This window comes from Rhinocladiella mackenziei, assembly GCF_000835555.1.
Source record: "Rhinocladiella mackenziei CBS 650.93 unplaced genomic scaffold supercont1.11, whole genome shotgun sequence".
Classification (NCBI taxonomy): Eukaryota; Fungi; Ascomycota; class Eurotiomycetes; order Chaetothyriales; family Herpotrichiellaceae; genus Rhinocladiella; species Rhinocladiella mackenziei.
The window spans coordinates 8383-24740 of NW_013550594.1; the positions used below are offsets into that span (position 1 = coordinate 8383).

The 16358-nt window shown below is 50.9% G+C and overlaps 4 protein-coding genes across 4 annotated transcripts; 2 read left to right on the top strand and 2 right to left on the bottom strand.

Annotated features, from left to right (window-relative positions):
- Positions 1–41: 41 nt before the first annotated feature.
- On the bottom strand, positions 42–2604 carry Z518_11009 (uncharacterized protein; the record flags this gene model as incomplete). The annotated part of the gene is made up of 4 exons (XM_013411279.1): positions 42–234; positions 285–855; positions 917–1501; positions 1626–2604. The coding sequence occupies 4 exons, from the start codon at positions 2602–2604 to the stop codon at positions 42–44; spliced, it is 2328 nt and encodes a 775-aa protein (XP_013266733.1).
- Positions 2605–5492: 2888 nt separating this feature from the next.
- Positions 5493–7229, top strand: Z518_11010 (uncharacterized protein; the record flags this gene model as incomplete). Its single annotated transcript, XM_013411280.1, has 3 exons — positions 5493–5790; positions 5844–6943; positions 6996–7229. The coding sequence occupies 3 exons, from the start codon at positions 5493–5495 to the stop codon at positions 7227–7229; spliced, it is 1632 nt and encodes a 543-aa protein (XP_013266734.1).
- A 1907-nt stretch (positions 7230–9136) lies between these two features.
- Positions 9137–10587, top strand: Z518_11011 (uncharacterized protein; the record flags this gene model as incomplete). Its single annotated transcript, XM_013411281.1, has 5 exons — positions 9137–9289; positions 9358–9712; positions 9771–9888; positions 9951–10018; positions 10109–10587. 5 exons carry the CDS (start codon positions 9137–9139, stop codon positions 10585–10587), a joined length of 1173 nt encoding a protein of 390 aa, XP_013266735.1.
- Positions 10588–14231: 3644 nt separating this feature from the next.
- On the bottom strand, positions 14232–16210 carry Z518_11012 (uncharacterized protein; the record flags this gene model as incomplete). Its single annotated transcript, XM_013411282.1, has 5 exons — positions 14232–15046; positions 15120–15254; positions 15307–15412; positions 15487–16094; positions 16180–16210. The coding sequence occupies 5 exons, from the start codon at positions 16208–16210 to the stop codon at positions 14232–14234; spliced, it is 1695 nt and encodes a 564-aa protein (XP_013266736.1).
- Between the last annotated feature and the right edge of the window lie 148 nt (positions 16211–16358).

Here is a 16358-nt window from a genome sequence, read left to right on the forward strand (position 1 = left end):
CTCGTGAGTACATCTCCTCCGCCTCGCCCAGTTTGCCTTGGTCAAAGTATAGAAGGCCGAGATGGTTGACGGTGTTGAGGGTCGACGTGTGGTCCCCGCCCAGCGCCTTCTCGTACCCGGCCAGCGCCCGCGAGTACATTTGCTCGGCTGCATCGTACTGCACTCGCCGCCGAAGGAGCTCTGCTAAGTCCATCATTGACTTTAATCGACTTCTTACGAAGTTCTGTTGGCGTGCTGCGACATGAAACCGGCCGTGCACCAGCCGCTTAGCATGCCCAACGAACCGCTGATATCGAATCGCAGACAGATGCTCCCAGTCGTCCGCACTAACATGGCTGGCAACACAGTCAAACGCCAGCCAGTATCGCCTCGCGTCAATCTGATGGTTCAACCCGTCCAACGTCCAGTCGTGCACACACGTGTGAAGACTATATGACCCAGTCTGATGATGCGTCTCCACGAGGCAGTATCGGACGAGTACGCGCATGGCGTCCTCAAACATAAACTCATCGCCCGCTAGTTCGGTAAACCACGCAGGTTGATCTTCTCGTTGGCCGCCATGCAAGAGTTCGAACCAGATATCCTGGTGGTCCAAATACGCCAGGAATTGTAAGAGATGCGCTGCTCGCGGATTCTGTTGTTCCACTCCCATGAACGATAAATTCCACGTACTATAAAGTGTGCGCGAAGGATAGTCGGATAACTCCTCCATAGAGTCAATCACTTTCCACTTGGCTTCATATTGCCAGAGATACTGGCCAAAGCTGACAGAAGACTGGCTCAAAAAGGCTCCAGCCGTGGCCAGAGCTAAGGGATGTCCGTCCAGTCTCTGGGCCAGTTGTCGAGCATCCGGGTCTACGAGCGGTTAGATATAGACGTCCAGCCCGTGAACAAGGTGTGAACAAGGTTTCCCTACCGGATTCCACATTGCCTCGTCTTGACCGAGTGGCCAAAATGCGAAGGCTTTCGTCTTCCTTGCTCATAGATCGAACTCTAACCTTTTCTCCGTTAACTCGACCCGGCTGTCGAGTGGTCACGATGACTGAGCCGTGGGCGACGAATGGGTAGTATTTCTGGAGCTGATATTGATCGGGATCGTCGTAGTTGTCGAATATAAGCAGCCATCGAGTGTTTTCGTGCTCAGAGAGCCAGTTGGAGACATAGATATAAATCTGCTCATCGTTAAGCTTGTTAATAGTCTCTGGAGGCAACGCTCGATAGGCTACGTTCCGCAAGCTCGTCTTAAGGCTGACCTCAGAGGTGGCATTCAGCCAGAAGATGGACGTATAGCAGGTCCGATGTCGTTTGGCATAAGTGATAGCCAATTGAGTCTTGCCGATCCCACCCATGCCGCCGAGAACGAGCGCCTTTCTGCTTAAACCGAGTGTGTCTGACTGAGGCTGCAAGATCGATTCCATCTGTTGAATCTCTGTCTCTCGACCAATGAAAAGACCCTCGCTCATATCAGGAGCATCATAGAGGTTGAGACCGCGGTTATATTCTAATCATCCATTAGTATTTCTGTCCATATAAGGAAGTCAATATATAATGCGGTCAAAGTTCTTAATCGATTCAGAATAATACAATAGTCTAACTACCTCAAGGAGATTATTCATCGGACTTACTCATCACCTCTGTAGCCTGTTTGACAATGGTCACATCTGCTGGCTTAACAATCGACAGCAATTCTTTGGCCAACCCCGCTGCGGTGACCGCCGCATATTCCTGCCATACATCGTTCTTATGAGAATCGGCATAGTCGCAGATCCCTCGCACGACAATGCAGGGAAAATCATTCATCAATCCAGCTGCCTCCATTTCAACGCACTTGGCGCCAAATTCCCGGCCCAGCCGATCCCTTTCGACAACATTCTTCATCAATTCGTTTCCTGAAGCAATGACCCCGTAGTGGACCTCCGGACTTTGATCTTCACGAGGCTTTCGGTCGATGACCCCGTTCTGGCATTGGGTACAATTGTCCCCTCTTTGATGGCCTTCGACATTGCTACAAAATAATATATCTTTCTCGGGACCAGGATGCACATATCCTACCTTGGCCAATCGTGGTAATCGCTGGATCATTGCGGAAAGAGTCTCCGAGATCCGATTGCCATATATTTGGTGTTGTGATTGGAGGTTGGCGAGTGCGGTCAGGAGGAGCGTCGGAGGCGGTCGCAAAACGCTCTTACGCTCAAACACACCGTCGCCTAGATTCTTTCGGAGGTCGTATTGCACTACGCCACCATGCGTACCATCAGGTTGACTGACCACCACATCGCCTAGTCTGATGTCCACGCCCTTGTTTGAGTTTGGGATCCCACCTCCAATGCCCACCATGAGACCGAACCGGATTGCGGGAAACGTCCTCAACATGTTATTGGCCACGGTCGCCACCGAGACCGTACCGTACACTCCTGCAGGTAGGCATGCAATCACAACATTGTGACCATGGATCCGTCCCAGCACATAGCTGTTGTTATCGTGGGCCACTTGACTCTTGTATTGTTCATGTTCTTCATCCAGCATGGCTCGGGCGGCGGTCAGCTCTTTGGGGAGGGCACACACCCAGCCCACCTGGTACTCTTCCATCGGTAGAGGAGGCATCGTCCAGGGGGGTTGGCGGATTTGGATGGTGAGTTTGCGATGGCGATTAGGCTGATGATCGCAATAGAGGCACGATCTAGTGTCGGGGGGAGGTAGAAATCATGGAACTCTCAAGCTCCGGTGGATCTGATGCCATGGAAGGGCTCAGATTTGAGCCACGGCTGGCGGTTTCGGGATGAGCGAAGTACTGTAGAAGCATGTTGTAAAATGCGCAGTTAGGCTGAACGTCGAATCTAGCTGTTACGCGGGTGAGGTCTGGGTGCGGCTGAACCTTGGGTGGTGATATTCGATTGGCGCTGAGATGGGCGCTTCATGGTGCCTACACGTGACCATGGTCTTTTGAGCTGAGCGGCTCGCTGGACTCGTAGTGGTCGATTTGGTTCAATGCGGGAAAAGGACGGTTCATGAATGTGTCCACCTTTTTCTGTGGTGGCCATTCTTGCATTCCTACCCTCCAAAATCGGCTCGGGCTATGGGTCTGGCTAAGTTGGGATAGATTGATGCCGCTTTTAGGCCACTACTTTTGGGAGGTCATGTACTGTGAGATCTAACATGTGATCAGAATGTGGTTCCTGCCGATTGGCCTGGGTGGGTCGGAATTATGAACACCCATCGAGGCCCCTTTCACGACTATGGACTATTAGGTCTCTCAGAAGCCACATAACCCGGCAGAAGCTATCTTACAGTCGGGATTTATTAAAGGTCGAATTGCAGGTCATCAAGCAAGTTCACCCACACCAATTTTTAATGCTGTCGACCAGCTGGCGAAAGGGACGCAAATATTAGCTCACTCGGTCACGCTCTTAACGGACCAGGTACGCTCTCTCTAGAAGGCGAACACCGCACTTAGCAAACGCCTCAGAGCAAAAAGACACGCGTACGTCTTGGAGGAGCACTTGCTGTACAGGACCAGATAGCCCGAAGAGATATAAATAAGCAGTTAGAGTTGAAAAGGCGTGAGAATAGTGGTGGTAGTAAGCAGGCCGAGGTCACTCAACGATGCTGTGGCAAGTGCGGCAAGCCCGGACATTATTCAAAGACCTGCCAAGAGGATGAAGAAATGTCTGATCTAATTCTAAGTAGTTTCAATTGATTTGAATTGTTGTGGTTGTGTAGTTGAGGATTTTTCTCGTGCGGTCATCGAAAAGCGCGCGAGGGAGTGGATCACGTTATCGATATAACTTTCTGCCTCTTAAATGGATATCAAGATTGATACCCCACCTAAACTACGCGCTCTGATCGGCTGGGACAATCGCGGCCCGGGAGTTGCGATTGTCCCAGCCAATCGGAGCGCTCCGCCCCACCTTCCTCGTTTTGCTTCGCTAATGCTCTTCCATTGTTGCCCAGACCTCTCTCGGAAGAGAGTTGATCCGTTCCGGGTACTCACGAGAGGGAGGCCTGGGTCAATACGGGAAATTTTGTTAGCGTATTGCGTTCGCGTCGCAGGCGCGTCAACCCATTTCTTGCATTCGTGTCAAAATCCACGAGGCGACGACTTCACGACTCAGCCACATCATATACTGTGGTAGCCAGGGTAATTTTCGTTAGTACACCTGAAGGTCTTGGCAGGTAAACAGAATAGCTTCCAGGTGTGTTGATAGGGGTCGCTCAGCTAGAAGGTGCCTATCACATGCCTAGGACGGCCCAACTTGCCAGTCCAGGAACCCCTAAGTTCTGGGTTGCTTTTAGGCAATCCCCTTCCTTAGAGTTCCAGGCGTTCAGACCTGATCACGTGGATAGTCACGTGGTTTAGTGCCGTACTAGCGAATATTACCCTGGATACAACAGTATTGTTGAACAAAGGGCTACTATGGATAGGCCCCACCGCTGAAACACGACGTTACTGATGGTTGCTCTACGTAACGACGTAGTATTCGCATGTCTATAAAAGCCTTAGTACTTCGACAAGTAGATAGAGAACAGAGCATTCAATACATCTCGAGTTGCTACCAGTTTCATAGCAGTGATGGCGTCAACATCGATTTCTATAAAAAATAAACGCGAAGACAAATGGAGCCCTTTGACTGGTCAGAATAAAGTTACGGTGGATCCTGGGCGAAATACAGGAAGAACTGCCGAATTAGGTTAGTTCCTATTGGCGCATTGGGAACTGAACGAAATACCTGTTACCTCGTGGAGGCGGACAGACCACTGCCCCAAGCAGCAGCTCGAATCTCCCTCCCTCCCTCTCTCCCTCAACGACCACACACTCTCATTGAGTCCTCTTCTAGAGAGTTTTCGACTTAGTGTGCCTCAAAATACATCGGTCGAAAGTGGATAGCGATTCAGGGGACGACTTAGGAAATGCTTCCAGAACTAAATACCAATTACAACTTCATTAACTTCTGGAAAATCAGATGTGTATGGCTGAAATCGGATGGCCTGTCCCCATCAATGTACCCTGGACAGGGGCGTTGCTTTGTCAAAATGTACTTTAGGTTCTACGGACCTTGATGCAAACGAAATTGAACTAATGCAGCCAACCCGCCCTCCACGGAACTCATCAACTGGTAGCTTGGGCAGCTCGGGTGATGTGGAGGGCGCTCAAATGGGTGCTTTTGATAGGTCACTCCTCACCTCGGGGGACCACATGCTACCTCACCCGCCGGCCGCCCCCCTCCTCGACATGCTTGTGGCTAATGTATATTGCTTTAGACTAGTAGGGAATCTTGCCAGGTTGTTTCAAGTTCGACCGTCCCCGGCAGGGACAGGCATGAGAAAAGCTTCCTAAAGTTCACACGGGTCCAGGTAAGAGATGCGCCACGGGCATCTCGGCTTCGTTTGTCTCGACTTTCTCTTCAAGCCCGTCTTGTCCTGGTGACTGCATTGCTCTTTCAACTCCTTCTCTTGCAGCATCACAAAACGTGGAAGGTTTGACATTGCTTACCATGACACAACCCCTCGAGAATCGAGAGACTGAAGATCAGATATCAGCCTATTTGGACACTACTCCTGGCACCGAGATACTGTTCGACGATCTCAGCAAGCATGGAGCCATTTCAGATCAACTTCACCAGCTGAAGCATGTCAAGAAAGGGGACTCTCGTGTTCTGCTGGTTCCTCAACCCTCTGCCACTAACCCCAATGATCCCCTGAGTTGGCATGACACGAAGAAGTCTCTGACCTTCTTCAATGCTTGTTGGTATTCGTTCATGGGCTCCATCACAGGGCCGATAATGGCGGCCGGTAACTGCTCTCATCCATGAAGCTTCATTTTTGATTTGGCTAACGGCCTGTAGGGATGATTCAGCTGTCCACCTTCTTCGGCAAGACTTTGCAGGAGATGACCTACGCAAACGGGGCCACTCTTGTCTGCCAGGGCGTGTTCAACATCGTCTGGATGCCTTTTGCGGTCAAATATGGTCGCCGACCCGTCTACCTCTTCTCCAACTTCCTCATGGCCATGGCGTGCGTGTGGCTAGGGATCGCCTCGACGAGGAATTACAAGGTCTTCATCACCGGGCGCGCCTTTCTAGGCGCATGGGAAGCGCCAATCGAGTCCATTGTTCCAAGTACCATCACCGACATCTTCTTTCTACACAACCGGGGGGAGCTCGTCTCTATATATGGCCTTTCTGTGCTTGGCGGCAACGAACTTGGGCCCATGTTTTCTGCCTTCATCATCCAAGGTCTCGGGATGAATTGGGCTTTCTTCATCGTGGCCATGTTTATTGGTGCCAATGTCATCTGCATGATCTTTTTCATGCCCGAAACGAAATTCACCGGACCTCGACCGAAGATCGTGTCAATTCTCCAAGATGCCGGAAAAGGGGAAAGGTCGCAGGTTTCGGAAGTTGAGGTCGAAAGCCCCGTTCCGAAGAAGACCTTTGTCCAAGAGCTCAAGTTCTGGAGCAAGGGAGATCCAAAGGTCAATCTTCTGCATACCTTTCTCCGTCCCTTTGTGCTTCTGGCGTACCCGACCGTCCTCTGGTCCTGCTGCATTTACGGACTCGCGCTCAGCTGGAATGTTATTCTGGGAGCTATTGTTGCGCAGCTTTTCTCCCCGCCCCCATACCTATTCGACTCGAATGCGCAGGGACTCTTCTTCCTGTCTCCATTCGTTGGCTCGCTCTTTGGAGTCTACTTCTCGGGGAAAATGGGCGACCAGATTGCAAACTGGGCTACGAAGCGGAATCAAGGCATCCGGGAGCCGGAAATGCGCCTTCTGACTTGCTTCGTCGCCGCCGCATTCACTTTTTTTGGAGCCCTGTGGTTCAGTCTCTCGTACGAACATCACACTCATTGGGCTGTACCCATTGTGGGCGCTGGTGTCTTGTCTGTAGGGAGTCAAATGGGGGCTACCTTGGGTATGAACTACGCCCTCGATTGTCACCAAGGGGTAAGTGAGCATTCTCTCCACACTTTGGAACCTCGAGCTGATCGTCCCATAGTTGTCCGTCGAGATTATGGTGACTATTGCCTCGCTAAAGTCGCTGATCGCTTGGATCTGGACGTGGGAGATCAACAACTTCATCGACTCGAATGGCGTCTTGACGGTCTTCATGACGGTGGCAAGCATCAACGTCGTTGTCTACCTGGTCTGCATCCTGTTCTACCTTCGGGGCAAGCGAATTAGGCTCTGGCTCCAGCAGAAAGACCTCATGCGCGCAGCGAACGTGGCGTAATGCCACGGTTTTCAGGGGCCACGCGAGCATCGTCATTTTTTGCTTTGTGGAAAAATAACGTGTTCCGGACCAGGCGGCCCATACAAAGAGAAAGGAATATACGAGCGGACGGTCAAAAATCTGTTAAACCCACTTGCTACAAGGGTTGTCTTGCTTTTCTACTTCTCGTCTTTGAGACGGCTTTCCTTAGCGCTCGAAGGCAAACAGTTAAAGTCGTAATATTCTACCGCAATTGGCTACAGCTAGGGGCGCTGTATGACTTGGTTAGTAGAGGTAATCATGCTTCAGCCACTAATTGTGTCAGTTCCTGTTTCATGACAAACTCGAGAGCCGAGGGCCAGAGGCGCTTCGCACGGACGTCTAGCTCCGATAAGGCCCTGGACTAGGCTTGATTCGTGGCTTCAATAGCGGCTTCGGAAAGGTTCTTCTAGCTTTCTTAGACCAGAAGAACCCTGGAGTCTTTGGCGCAGGAAGCGAATCAACCGTCAATCCGGACTGCAATGCTCTGCCGAGACTCCACGCTATTCACGACTGGCCTTGGGGGGAACCTTTCCGCGATTCTAGCTCCCCATGGGTCAGCCGCAATAGCGTGAACAACTCCCCCGGACTGCAGCCCCGCCAGCGTGGATGGCGTTTTGTTTTTCTCCAATAGAGCTAATGTTCTGGGCGCTGTGCATGCTGTCGCTCCAAGCCATCAGCGTAAAAATCGCGAAAACTGATTTCCCTTCCCATGCGCCGTCAAGGGTCTATCGGGCAAAGAAACATGCAGGCAAAAATAACAAGGTTTGTCACAGCATACGCGAAAAAGTAAGGGCATAGCCTACGACCATCACACCACTGACCCCGCATAGCTTCTCCCAAGCTGTGCCTCAAGCTTAGTGAGAACAATTGCGACAGTTGGGCATAACTCGCTTGTTGACTGGTACCCGGATGAGAGGCTTGCCAATAGTCCCGTTCTCTTGGCCGATCGTAATTGTTAGCCAATAGCAACCTGGCAAGTATTCCCAGCTGTGATCAGTTAAATAAGCGAGACCTTCTCGCCAATATCAGCCCCGCCAGGAGCGATATTCTCTCAATTCATGGGAACAATAATCGAGGAAGAGTTACTCCTAAAATCTAAGAGGTTTACCTATGAAATCTCCCGAATTATGGGGCTGATACTCCTAAGGTAGCAGCGACGAGTCTACCTATATACACAGAGTACTTACGGCTAGTTAGATAGAGCATTCAATATCGTCTATTCAACACTTCCATTGGTTGACACAGGTTCATCTTGTTTTGAAGCCACCAACTTCGGACCCTCCCCGTGCCAGTCAAGGAAGGTCCTCCACCTACCCCGGACAAGAGAAAAATAGCAAGACCTGATCGCAAGGATTTCCCGTGGTCCTTCTCAGAATACCCTTGCTGATGCGTTACGCACTAGATGAACCTTGCATGAAACTATCAGCCAAATTTACGTAGTACGGCGGCCGGATGGACAGAAAAATGAGGCGACAGTTGAGTGGGAATTCTTCCGTGTCGAAGGAAATCGCCCATAGGTCTCTACTTCCGGACATTAACATTGTACCATGCCCGAAACCACGATCTGATTGTGCAGGTTCGGGCGACCACATCGGTCCCTAGAATCCTGGCGTGTCGTGTGTTTGGATTTACGTTCTTGTTACAGGGGCACATCAATCCCCCGTTGAAGCTTGTCCGGTATAGTGATGCACTCAGGGGAACTACACTTGCCCTTTCCCAGAGTCAGTCTTCGCGCTGGCACGGAATTGAAATGAGAGTACATTATACTGAGGGCCAGTCAAGTGGTAAAAATATCCCTTTACCGTCTCTCAACGTCGTGTTGGGCCTCCCTTTGTACCGTACTTGCGCCCTCTTCAGGCTTGCGGCATCTCTGATAACAAACCGTGATGGCGAGGGCAACAGATTCCCAGCCCGTGCTATTGGGGATCACTTGGGCGGAGACCTTCCTCGGCGCCCTCTTCTATACCCTTCGTTTCATCAACAACTGGACACTAATCCATCGCTTTCGATGGGATTTTGCATTGGCGTCACTCACAGTGGTAGGCGAGCCTAAGAATCCTTAGAACAACTTGCTGACGTCTTGCATGCCACCCAAATCAGCGCTCAGATCTTCCTCCAGCTGTCCGTCGACGCCGGTATGGGACGTCACATCTCAGGGCTGGCACCTCATGAGATTGTGGTGTCGTTGAAATGGGCTTGGGTGTATCAACTACTCGCCATCGCCTCAAGTTGCATCGGAAAATTGGCCATCGTGGCTTTTCTCGCCCAGATTCGAGGTTCCCACACGGGAAAGCCGTGGTTTCTCTGGATTCTGTCGGGCCTCATAATCGCCGTAAATGTGACTGTACTCGGCACGATCCTAGGCCAGTGCAGGCCGGCGCAGAAGTTATGGAACGATGCCCTTCCTGGGTCTTGCGACCCTGGTCGAGAGGTCAATCAAAACTACTCCTACTTCCAAGCCAGTGAGTTAATATCAAGGATCGAAAGCTCGTTCACGAGTCTCAATGCGGTGTGTACCAGGCTTCAACTCTTTTTCCGACGCTGCCTTGGCCTTGTACCCCATGACGTTCCTTGCAAAGCTGCAGATGAAGTTGCGACTAAAGGTTGCGTTATGCATACTGATGGGAATGGGGTGGATGTAAGCATACCGGACATCAGCTTTTGTCTTTGCCTGACGTTGCTGACTGATATTGCGATCAGTGCAGCGGCATGCTCCGCTATCAAGACCTATGAACTACAGCGACTCACGCAAACCACCGACACAACTTGTAAGTACCCGGGACCTCCTGGAAGGAAAGGGGTGCAGCACATCGCATCCGCGCTCCTGATCACCACACACTGAGTTTCTCTCTGGTTAGACGCCCTCACCCCTCTGCTGATCTGGGCATCGACCGAGGCTTGGATCATCGTCATTGTTGGCTGCGTCCCACCCATCCGCCCGCTCATCGAACGGCTTTTCCAGAAATTGGGCATCATCAAGAAAACATCCGTTCAGGCCTCCCGGCCCAACGGCTACGGCGGCTTCAACATCATGGACCGTTCTGCCACCGAGGGGATGAACCATTCACAGGTTCAATCTCGAGCCTATTGGGGAGGCAAGAAGGAAGAACAGGGGTGGTTGGAATTGACCACTCGCAAACCCGGGATCGGCACAATCAATGAGAGCAAGGAGGTCATTGTCTCTGATCGCGATGTGCTGGTGACGACGGATATCGTCATAACAGAAGGTTATGCGGACGGCCAGAACAGAACGGAAGGCGAAGGGGAGAGAAAGAGCCAGGATACAATATCGGAAGCAGTGGCAGGGCGGAATCGTGATCCTGCGAGGGTCGTGTAGAGTACAAGCCCTGTAACCAAAAGAGAGTCCTCTACTTGCCCTAGTGCTATAGTGTAACAGTAGTAAGCGCAACAAAAGCTATCCTTCAGGCTTCTCCACCGGAACATCTCATTGGGTGGAGGATGGGTCGATCCAGTGTGTGGTCGAATGGAAGTCATCTGTCGTTGCACAGGAGAAACCAGGATGGCGGGATTCCGGTGTGAGGAGCATTTCAAGTAGAGATATGAGGAGTGGGAGTGAGGAAGCAGGGAGCTACGACCAGGCGGCAGCCTAAAAACTGAAGATGCCAAAGTTTTATTATTAGTAGGCCGTGTTGTAGCACTACAATCGATAGTGATTAGAGCTGCAGATCGAATTATAATACTACAAGTCGGTAGTAACCTCTAATCAAGATCGCTTCTTTGATGCCCTTCTTGTGTAATACATATGAGAGAGACGGTTTCCGGTTCCTGGCATCAGTTCTATATTGAGTTCTAGGACTCCTTCGAGGACCGAGAGGGAGCGACAGTTGAAGTTTCCCAGAATGCCAATGAGATATTGACGCCTGGGCTCGATTTTCGAGCGGCAAAGATATCGTACGTGCTCGGCTTCATACCGTTCTTCACTAGCAGAACGCGGCTGTCCGACACCATCAATGCTTCGGCAGTGTTGTGAGCGGTCATTTCGGCAAATATTATCCCTCGATGCTTCGTCGGTATTGTCGACTGTCATGCCGTGATCCTTGTCCTCCCACGATTGCCAATTCCGTTGTCGCCTTTTGCGTTTCCCTTCTGTCTTCGTGTCTACATCATTATGTCAGCCCGTTTTGGATCTAGTGTTAACTTAAATCATGGCCTTCTTCTTGTTGTTGTTGTTGTTTGCATGATTCTTTATCTGCCTAGGTCTGTCTCTAACGTAATGAGTGTAATCAAACTATCCCGACGTTGGCATGATAGTGTTTGGGGAAGCGAAGATCTGATGCGACGTTCGGAAAGTTAAATTGGAGGTTTGGAACCAGAAAAGGGAGGCCGATGTGACATCGTCCGAAAAGGTGTTCTGAACGGCTGCAAAGGTTTCAGAGCACTGGACATCCATCGAATCGTTGGCGGTGGCTTTGGTGTGTGTATTGCGCAAAATATGCGCAACTCCGATCGACGTCGAGCAAACATACGTTGGGCACGGATTGATGCAACACGAGTGCCCTGCCGTAAGGACGTTGGACCCCGGCTCCAATCGGCATGCCGACCAGCCCCTGGATTGCCGAAACCTTTCTCCTGCACAAGACGGCTATTGTTCGAAATCCTTTGGGGATTCACAGACGGACTTTGAAGGCCACGGCATGTTCTCCATCAAACCTTTCCAGCACAAATGATCATCGATCGAAGGGTCGAAAATGCCAACCGGCGCAACTTTGTCCACACCACAACGTCACAGTACTCCGCGAACGATAGTGATCCCTTTGCCTCACACAGTTCTCGAAGCCCGAGAAAGGACCCGAGCTCCCAACGGTAAAAATCAAAAGGGTCCCGGCAATACCATATCCCGGTCTGAAGTATCTTGAAACACTGAACTTCCCGTCTTTCGAGGGTTTCACGGAATGGAAAGCCCGTCTTCCCTGTCACCACTCAACAGACCTTGAAACAGTGAACCACCGTCTTCGAAGTTAGATGGAATGGAAAGCCGGTCTCCTTTGTTACCACTCAAGCGTCTGAAACAGTATACCACTATCATTCGAGATTTGACGGGATGAAGGGCTACCGTGCCTTGTCGTCTCAAAAGGTCTTTCTCCTGCTTGCTGAGGGGTCTTTTACCACTGCTTACTGTGGATTCCTGACGGCAAGTACCTTTTATGGGATTGCTGAAAACAATACTACCGCTGCAGTCACATTCGAGATCGTACACAACAGGATACTAAATGGACATCTGTCCATAAGGGTAAATCTCGGTCGTTCAGCTATTGTTGCAGCGTTGCCGGTGACCCAATGTTGATGGCCTGTCAGGAAAAAGAAGAAGTCCCAGGGAAGTAGATGGGAAAATTCGCCGCGCGTGAAAAAAGTCTTGCACGACCAGACCACGGTGCAGTTCTCCCTCGGAGGCAGCAACGGTGGTTCCACTCATACCGCTCGAACCGACATAGTCGGGCGATAGATAGGACATTTTCTCCTCGGATGACGTAAAACGTTGTAGAGGATCGCTTGGAACACGACGCGAAGTGAGTCCGCAGATTGTCAAACCGGGATAACTTGGGATGTATCCCTTTTCCATAAACCGTCACAGTATTCTTGGTACAACAACAATAGGTAGGTTCCTTCGTACGATTGGTTGTTCACTTGTCAGATCATTTACCAGTGCAGACCTTATTCGACAGGTGGCTATGTCGATTTCATTGTCCACCCTTCCAGCTCCTGGGTGATCCTGCTTGAGATATTCATTCTTCCTGGTATGCAACTTCTTTTATCGCCTAGACTACGAAATGAGCCGAGGCAGGCAGAGATGAGGCTTAGGACTACCCCGGTCGCTCGAGGCTCGGGGCTCTCCAGGCGACGGTCCGGAGCCGAGGGCCGATATGACCGGGCCAGGGCGGCGCGGTGGGTTAGAAAGATGAGCAGCGAACATGGTCAAAGTATGCTTCAGCCCTCTTAATTAGGGCATCACGCTGCTTAAACCACAGCCCGAACTCAGCCCGAAGCACAGCCGTAGTCTCAAGACTGCTTCTAGCCTGGATATCAGGGAAAGCCCTAACACCCGAGACTGCAAGAGATTCCAGGCCAATCAACATCTTGGAATCATATACGCAAGTCACTCACAACACCGAGTGACACTTCATTAGAGGCCAGTTTCTGTCAGGCCGATGTCTATCCATTCTCCTTGCATCAGTCAGATAGATCAGCCAGGTTGACTGCGACGCAGGACGGTACCTGTGCTTGAGCCATTGTTGGGGCCAGCTAGTCCAGCCTTTGAAGATAACCCGCGACAGTCTTCCAATCTGGTCAGCAGATATACCATGGTGGCTACTCCTGCAGACATTTCAGGATGCCGTCACAGTCTGGATAGACTCTCTCTGTATTGTGCAAGACGATGATGAAGATTAGCATAGAGAATCGGCCGAAATGGCGAACGTGTATCAAAATGTATACACTTGCTCTGGCAGCAACAAGACAAAAGAGAGCACCGGTGATTGTTTCTCTGTGCAGGACCAGAGATGCAACTCTCGGACGCTTCGTGGAGTAGACCGGAAAGGATGGCCTTTTTACCCTATGTTGTCGACGGAAATTGCCTGACTGGGACGATTATAAATACGCCCGCGAAAGATATTCCTATTACGATTGCAACTTCCTTCTACTTCGCCGTCCCCAGGTCTATCAAGAACGCCTGCTTTCTCTGCGCGTTCTCTATTTCGACGCACAAGCACTCCTTGGGGACTGTATGGCAGATCCTTGTTGCGGGTGTGGGCATGATCGACCCTCTAGCTACAGCCACAGAACAAAACTCCACCACGCGAATGTTATCAGACTCAGGTTAATGATTCCTCATGGGCTTTAGAAGACGTTGGATATGGCGAAGGAGGTTTCGTCTGAGCCATAGGTATGTAGCCTCAAACGCGTCGACGAAATCCAGCGATCGAAAGGCCAACCAGATACCTCTCTTCCAATCCGATTGCCCACTCACAATTTACCCTTGTTCTGTTTGGTTCGTTGTTTCTCTTGATCCCTCAAGACCCTCCGAAGCACCTTCCCGCTCGCGCTCTTGGGCACCATCTCTACAAACTCAATTCCTCCCGCCAACCACTTTGGTCTAGATTTCTTCTGCTTCACAAATTCCAGCAGCTCTTTGGAAGTTTCAGCGCCGGACTTGGATGGATCGACCAGCACGACGAATGCTTTCGGTACCTCTCCGGCATAGTCATCTGGTATCCCAATAACTGCAGCGTCAGCAACTAGTGGATGGCCCAAGAGGAGGTCTTCGAGTTCAGCAGGGGCAACGCCAACGCCTTTGACTTTGATCATCTCCTTCAACCGGTCGTGGATCATCAGAAACCCGTTTTGGTCCATGAAGCCAATATCCCCGGTATGCAGGAATCCGTCTTGGTCATACGTTTCGGCCGTGGCATCTGGTCTGTTGTAATACCCCATGGTTACTTGCGGACCTTTGGCGAGAACCTCGCCGCTCTCACCAACACCGAGAATTCTTTCTCCCTCGCCCTCATATTCCGGATCGATGATCTTGATCACCGTTTCTGGCACCACTTTGCCTACGGTATGAGCCTTATCATAGGTCTGGTCCGACGGCGGTGTCAATGTCAAGGCAGATGTGCTTTCGGTCATTCCCCATGCTTGTCTTATCCGGATATGAGAGAATCGCTTGGCCAGCTTATCGATAATTTCTTTCGCAAGCGGCGCAGCTCCGGTATTGAATTGTTTCACGAACCGAAGATCGTATCCCGCTGCCACAGGATCATTGACTAGACGAATTAAGAGAGCTTGAAGTATGAAATTTGTTAGGATGCAGTTGGGAACGGAGCATTTCCTGCAGGGTTCTTCCAGACAACTTACGAGGAACAAGCCACAATTCATCACACTTGTACTTGACAATCACATCGAGCATTTCTTGCATGTTGAATTTCGCCATCATCACCACTTCTTGGTTTAACGCGAGCGGCAGCTGGAGGATTTGGACAATCCCGGTAACTAGATCGACGCTTCGAACTCTTGTTTTGGAAGGAGAAGGCTCGCAACTTACTGTGATACAGCGGCAACACTCCTAGCATGACCTTCGGACAATCCGCCGCCGTCAATGATCGCATCTGCATGATCTGTGCTATCACGTTGTGGTGGGAGATCATGACCTGACAACTCATTAGCGTCAACACATTCCACCGCTATCGATGGCATTCATCATAACGAAGATCTCATGACATACTCCCTTCGGCAAACTCGTCGTCCCACTCGTAAAGCTCAAATAGGCCGGCACTTCCGCATTACTCTGACCGTTCGCGGGTTCCCAGCTCTTGACCTGCCCATTTTTCCCCTTCTCTTTCCCTTCGCGAATCAAATCTTGGATCGTCACCTTGTCCTGATGCGCTCTGACCCCAGAAGCACTACCAATGAACACAACTTTGCTCTTGCCCAAGCCAACCTTCTCCGCCGCCTTCCAAACCACATCCCAAGACTCACTGTCCGCGCAGACCAGATCACTCTCACTCGCTTTGAGAATATACATCATCTCCTCGAGCCCATACTCGGGCGACGACCCCGTGACGATCGCACCAAGGCGCACCGTCGAAAACGTCACAACCGGGTACCAGATACTATTGCTGCAGAAGATCGTCACATGGCTGCCTGTCTTGATGTCATACCGTTGCGCGATTGCTGTGGACAAATATGTCGCGAGGGATTTGACCTCGGCGAAGGGCAAGAATTCCTGCGACTTGGCGTCTCGAAAGCCAGCTGTCTGATCGCGATTGAATTTGCTGGTCGGCAGCGCCTGGTCAAAGAGCCAGCTCCAGATTGAGATGTCGGTGGGAACCGCTGAAAGAAAGGATCGATGTCAGAAGATGTACGTCTGGATTGCACCCGAGATTTGATGGGGACTGATAGAAGTGATTAGCCTTACGGGTATCGAGCTTGCTGCCCAAGTAGAGCATATTTGTGGTCCACAGATATTTGTGGAACTAGTTCCGGAAATTTGGTCGAAATGATTTTGATGTTGCGAAAAGGACGCGAGCGAAGCGTTGTAACCGACTCCTTTCCCAGGCTTCTCATAACGATCGAAAGAGTTATAGATATCAGCCC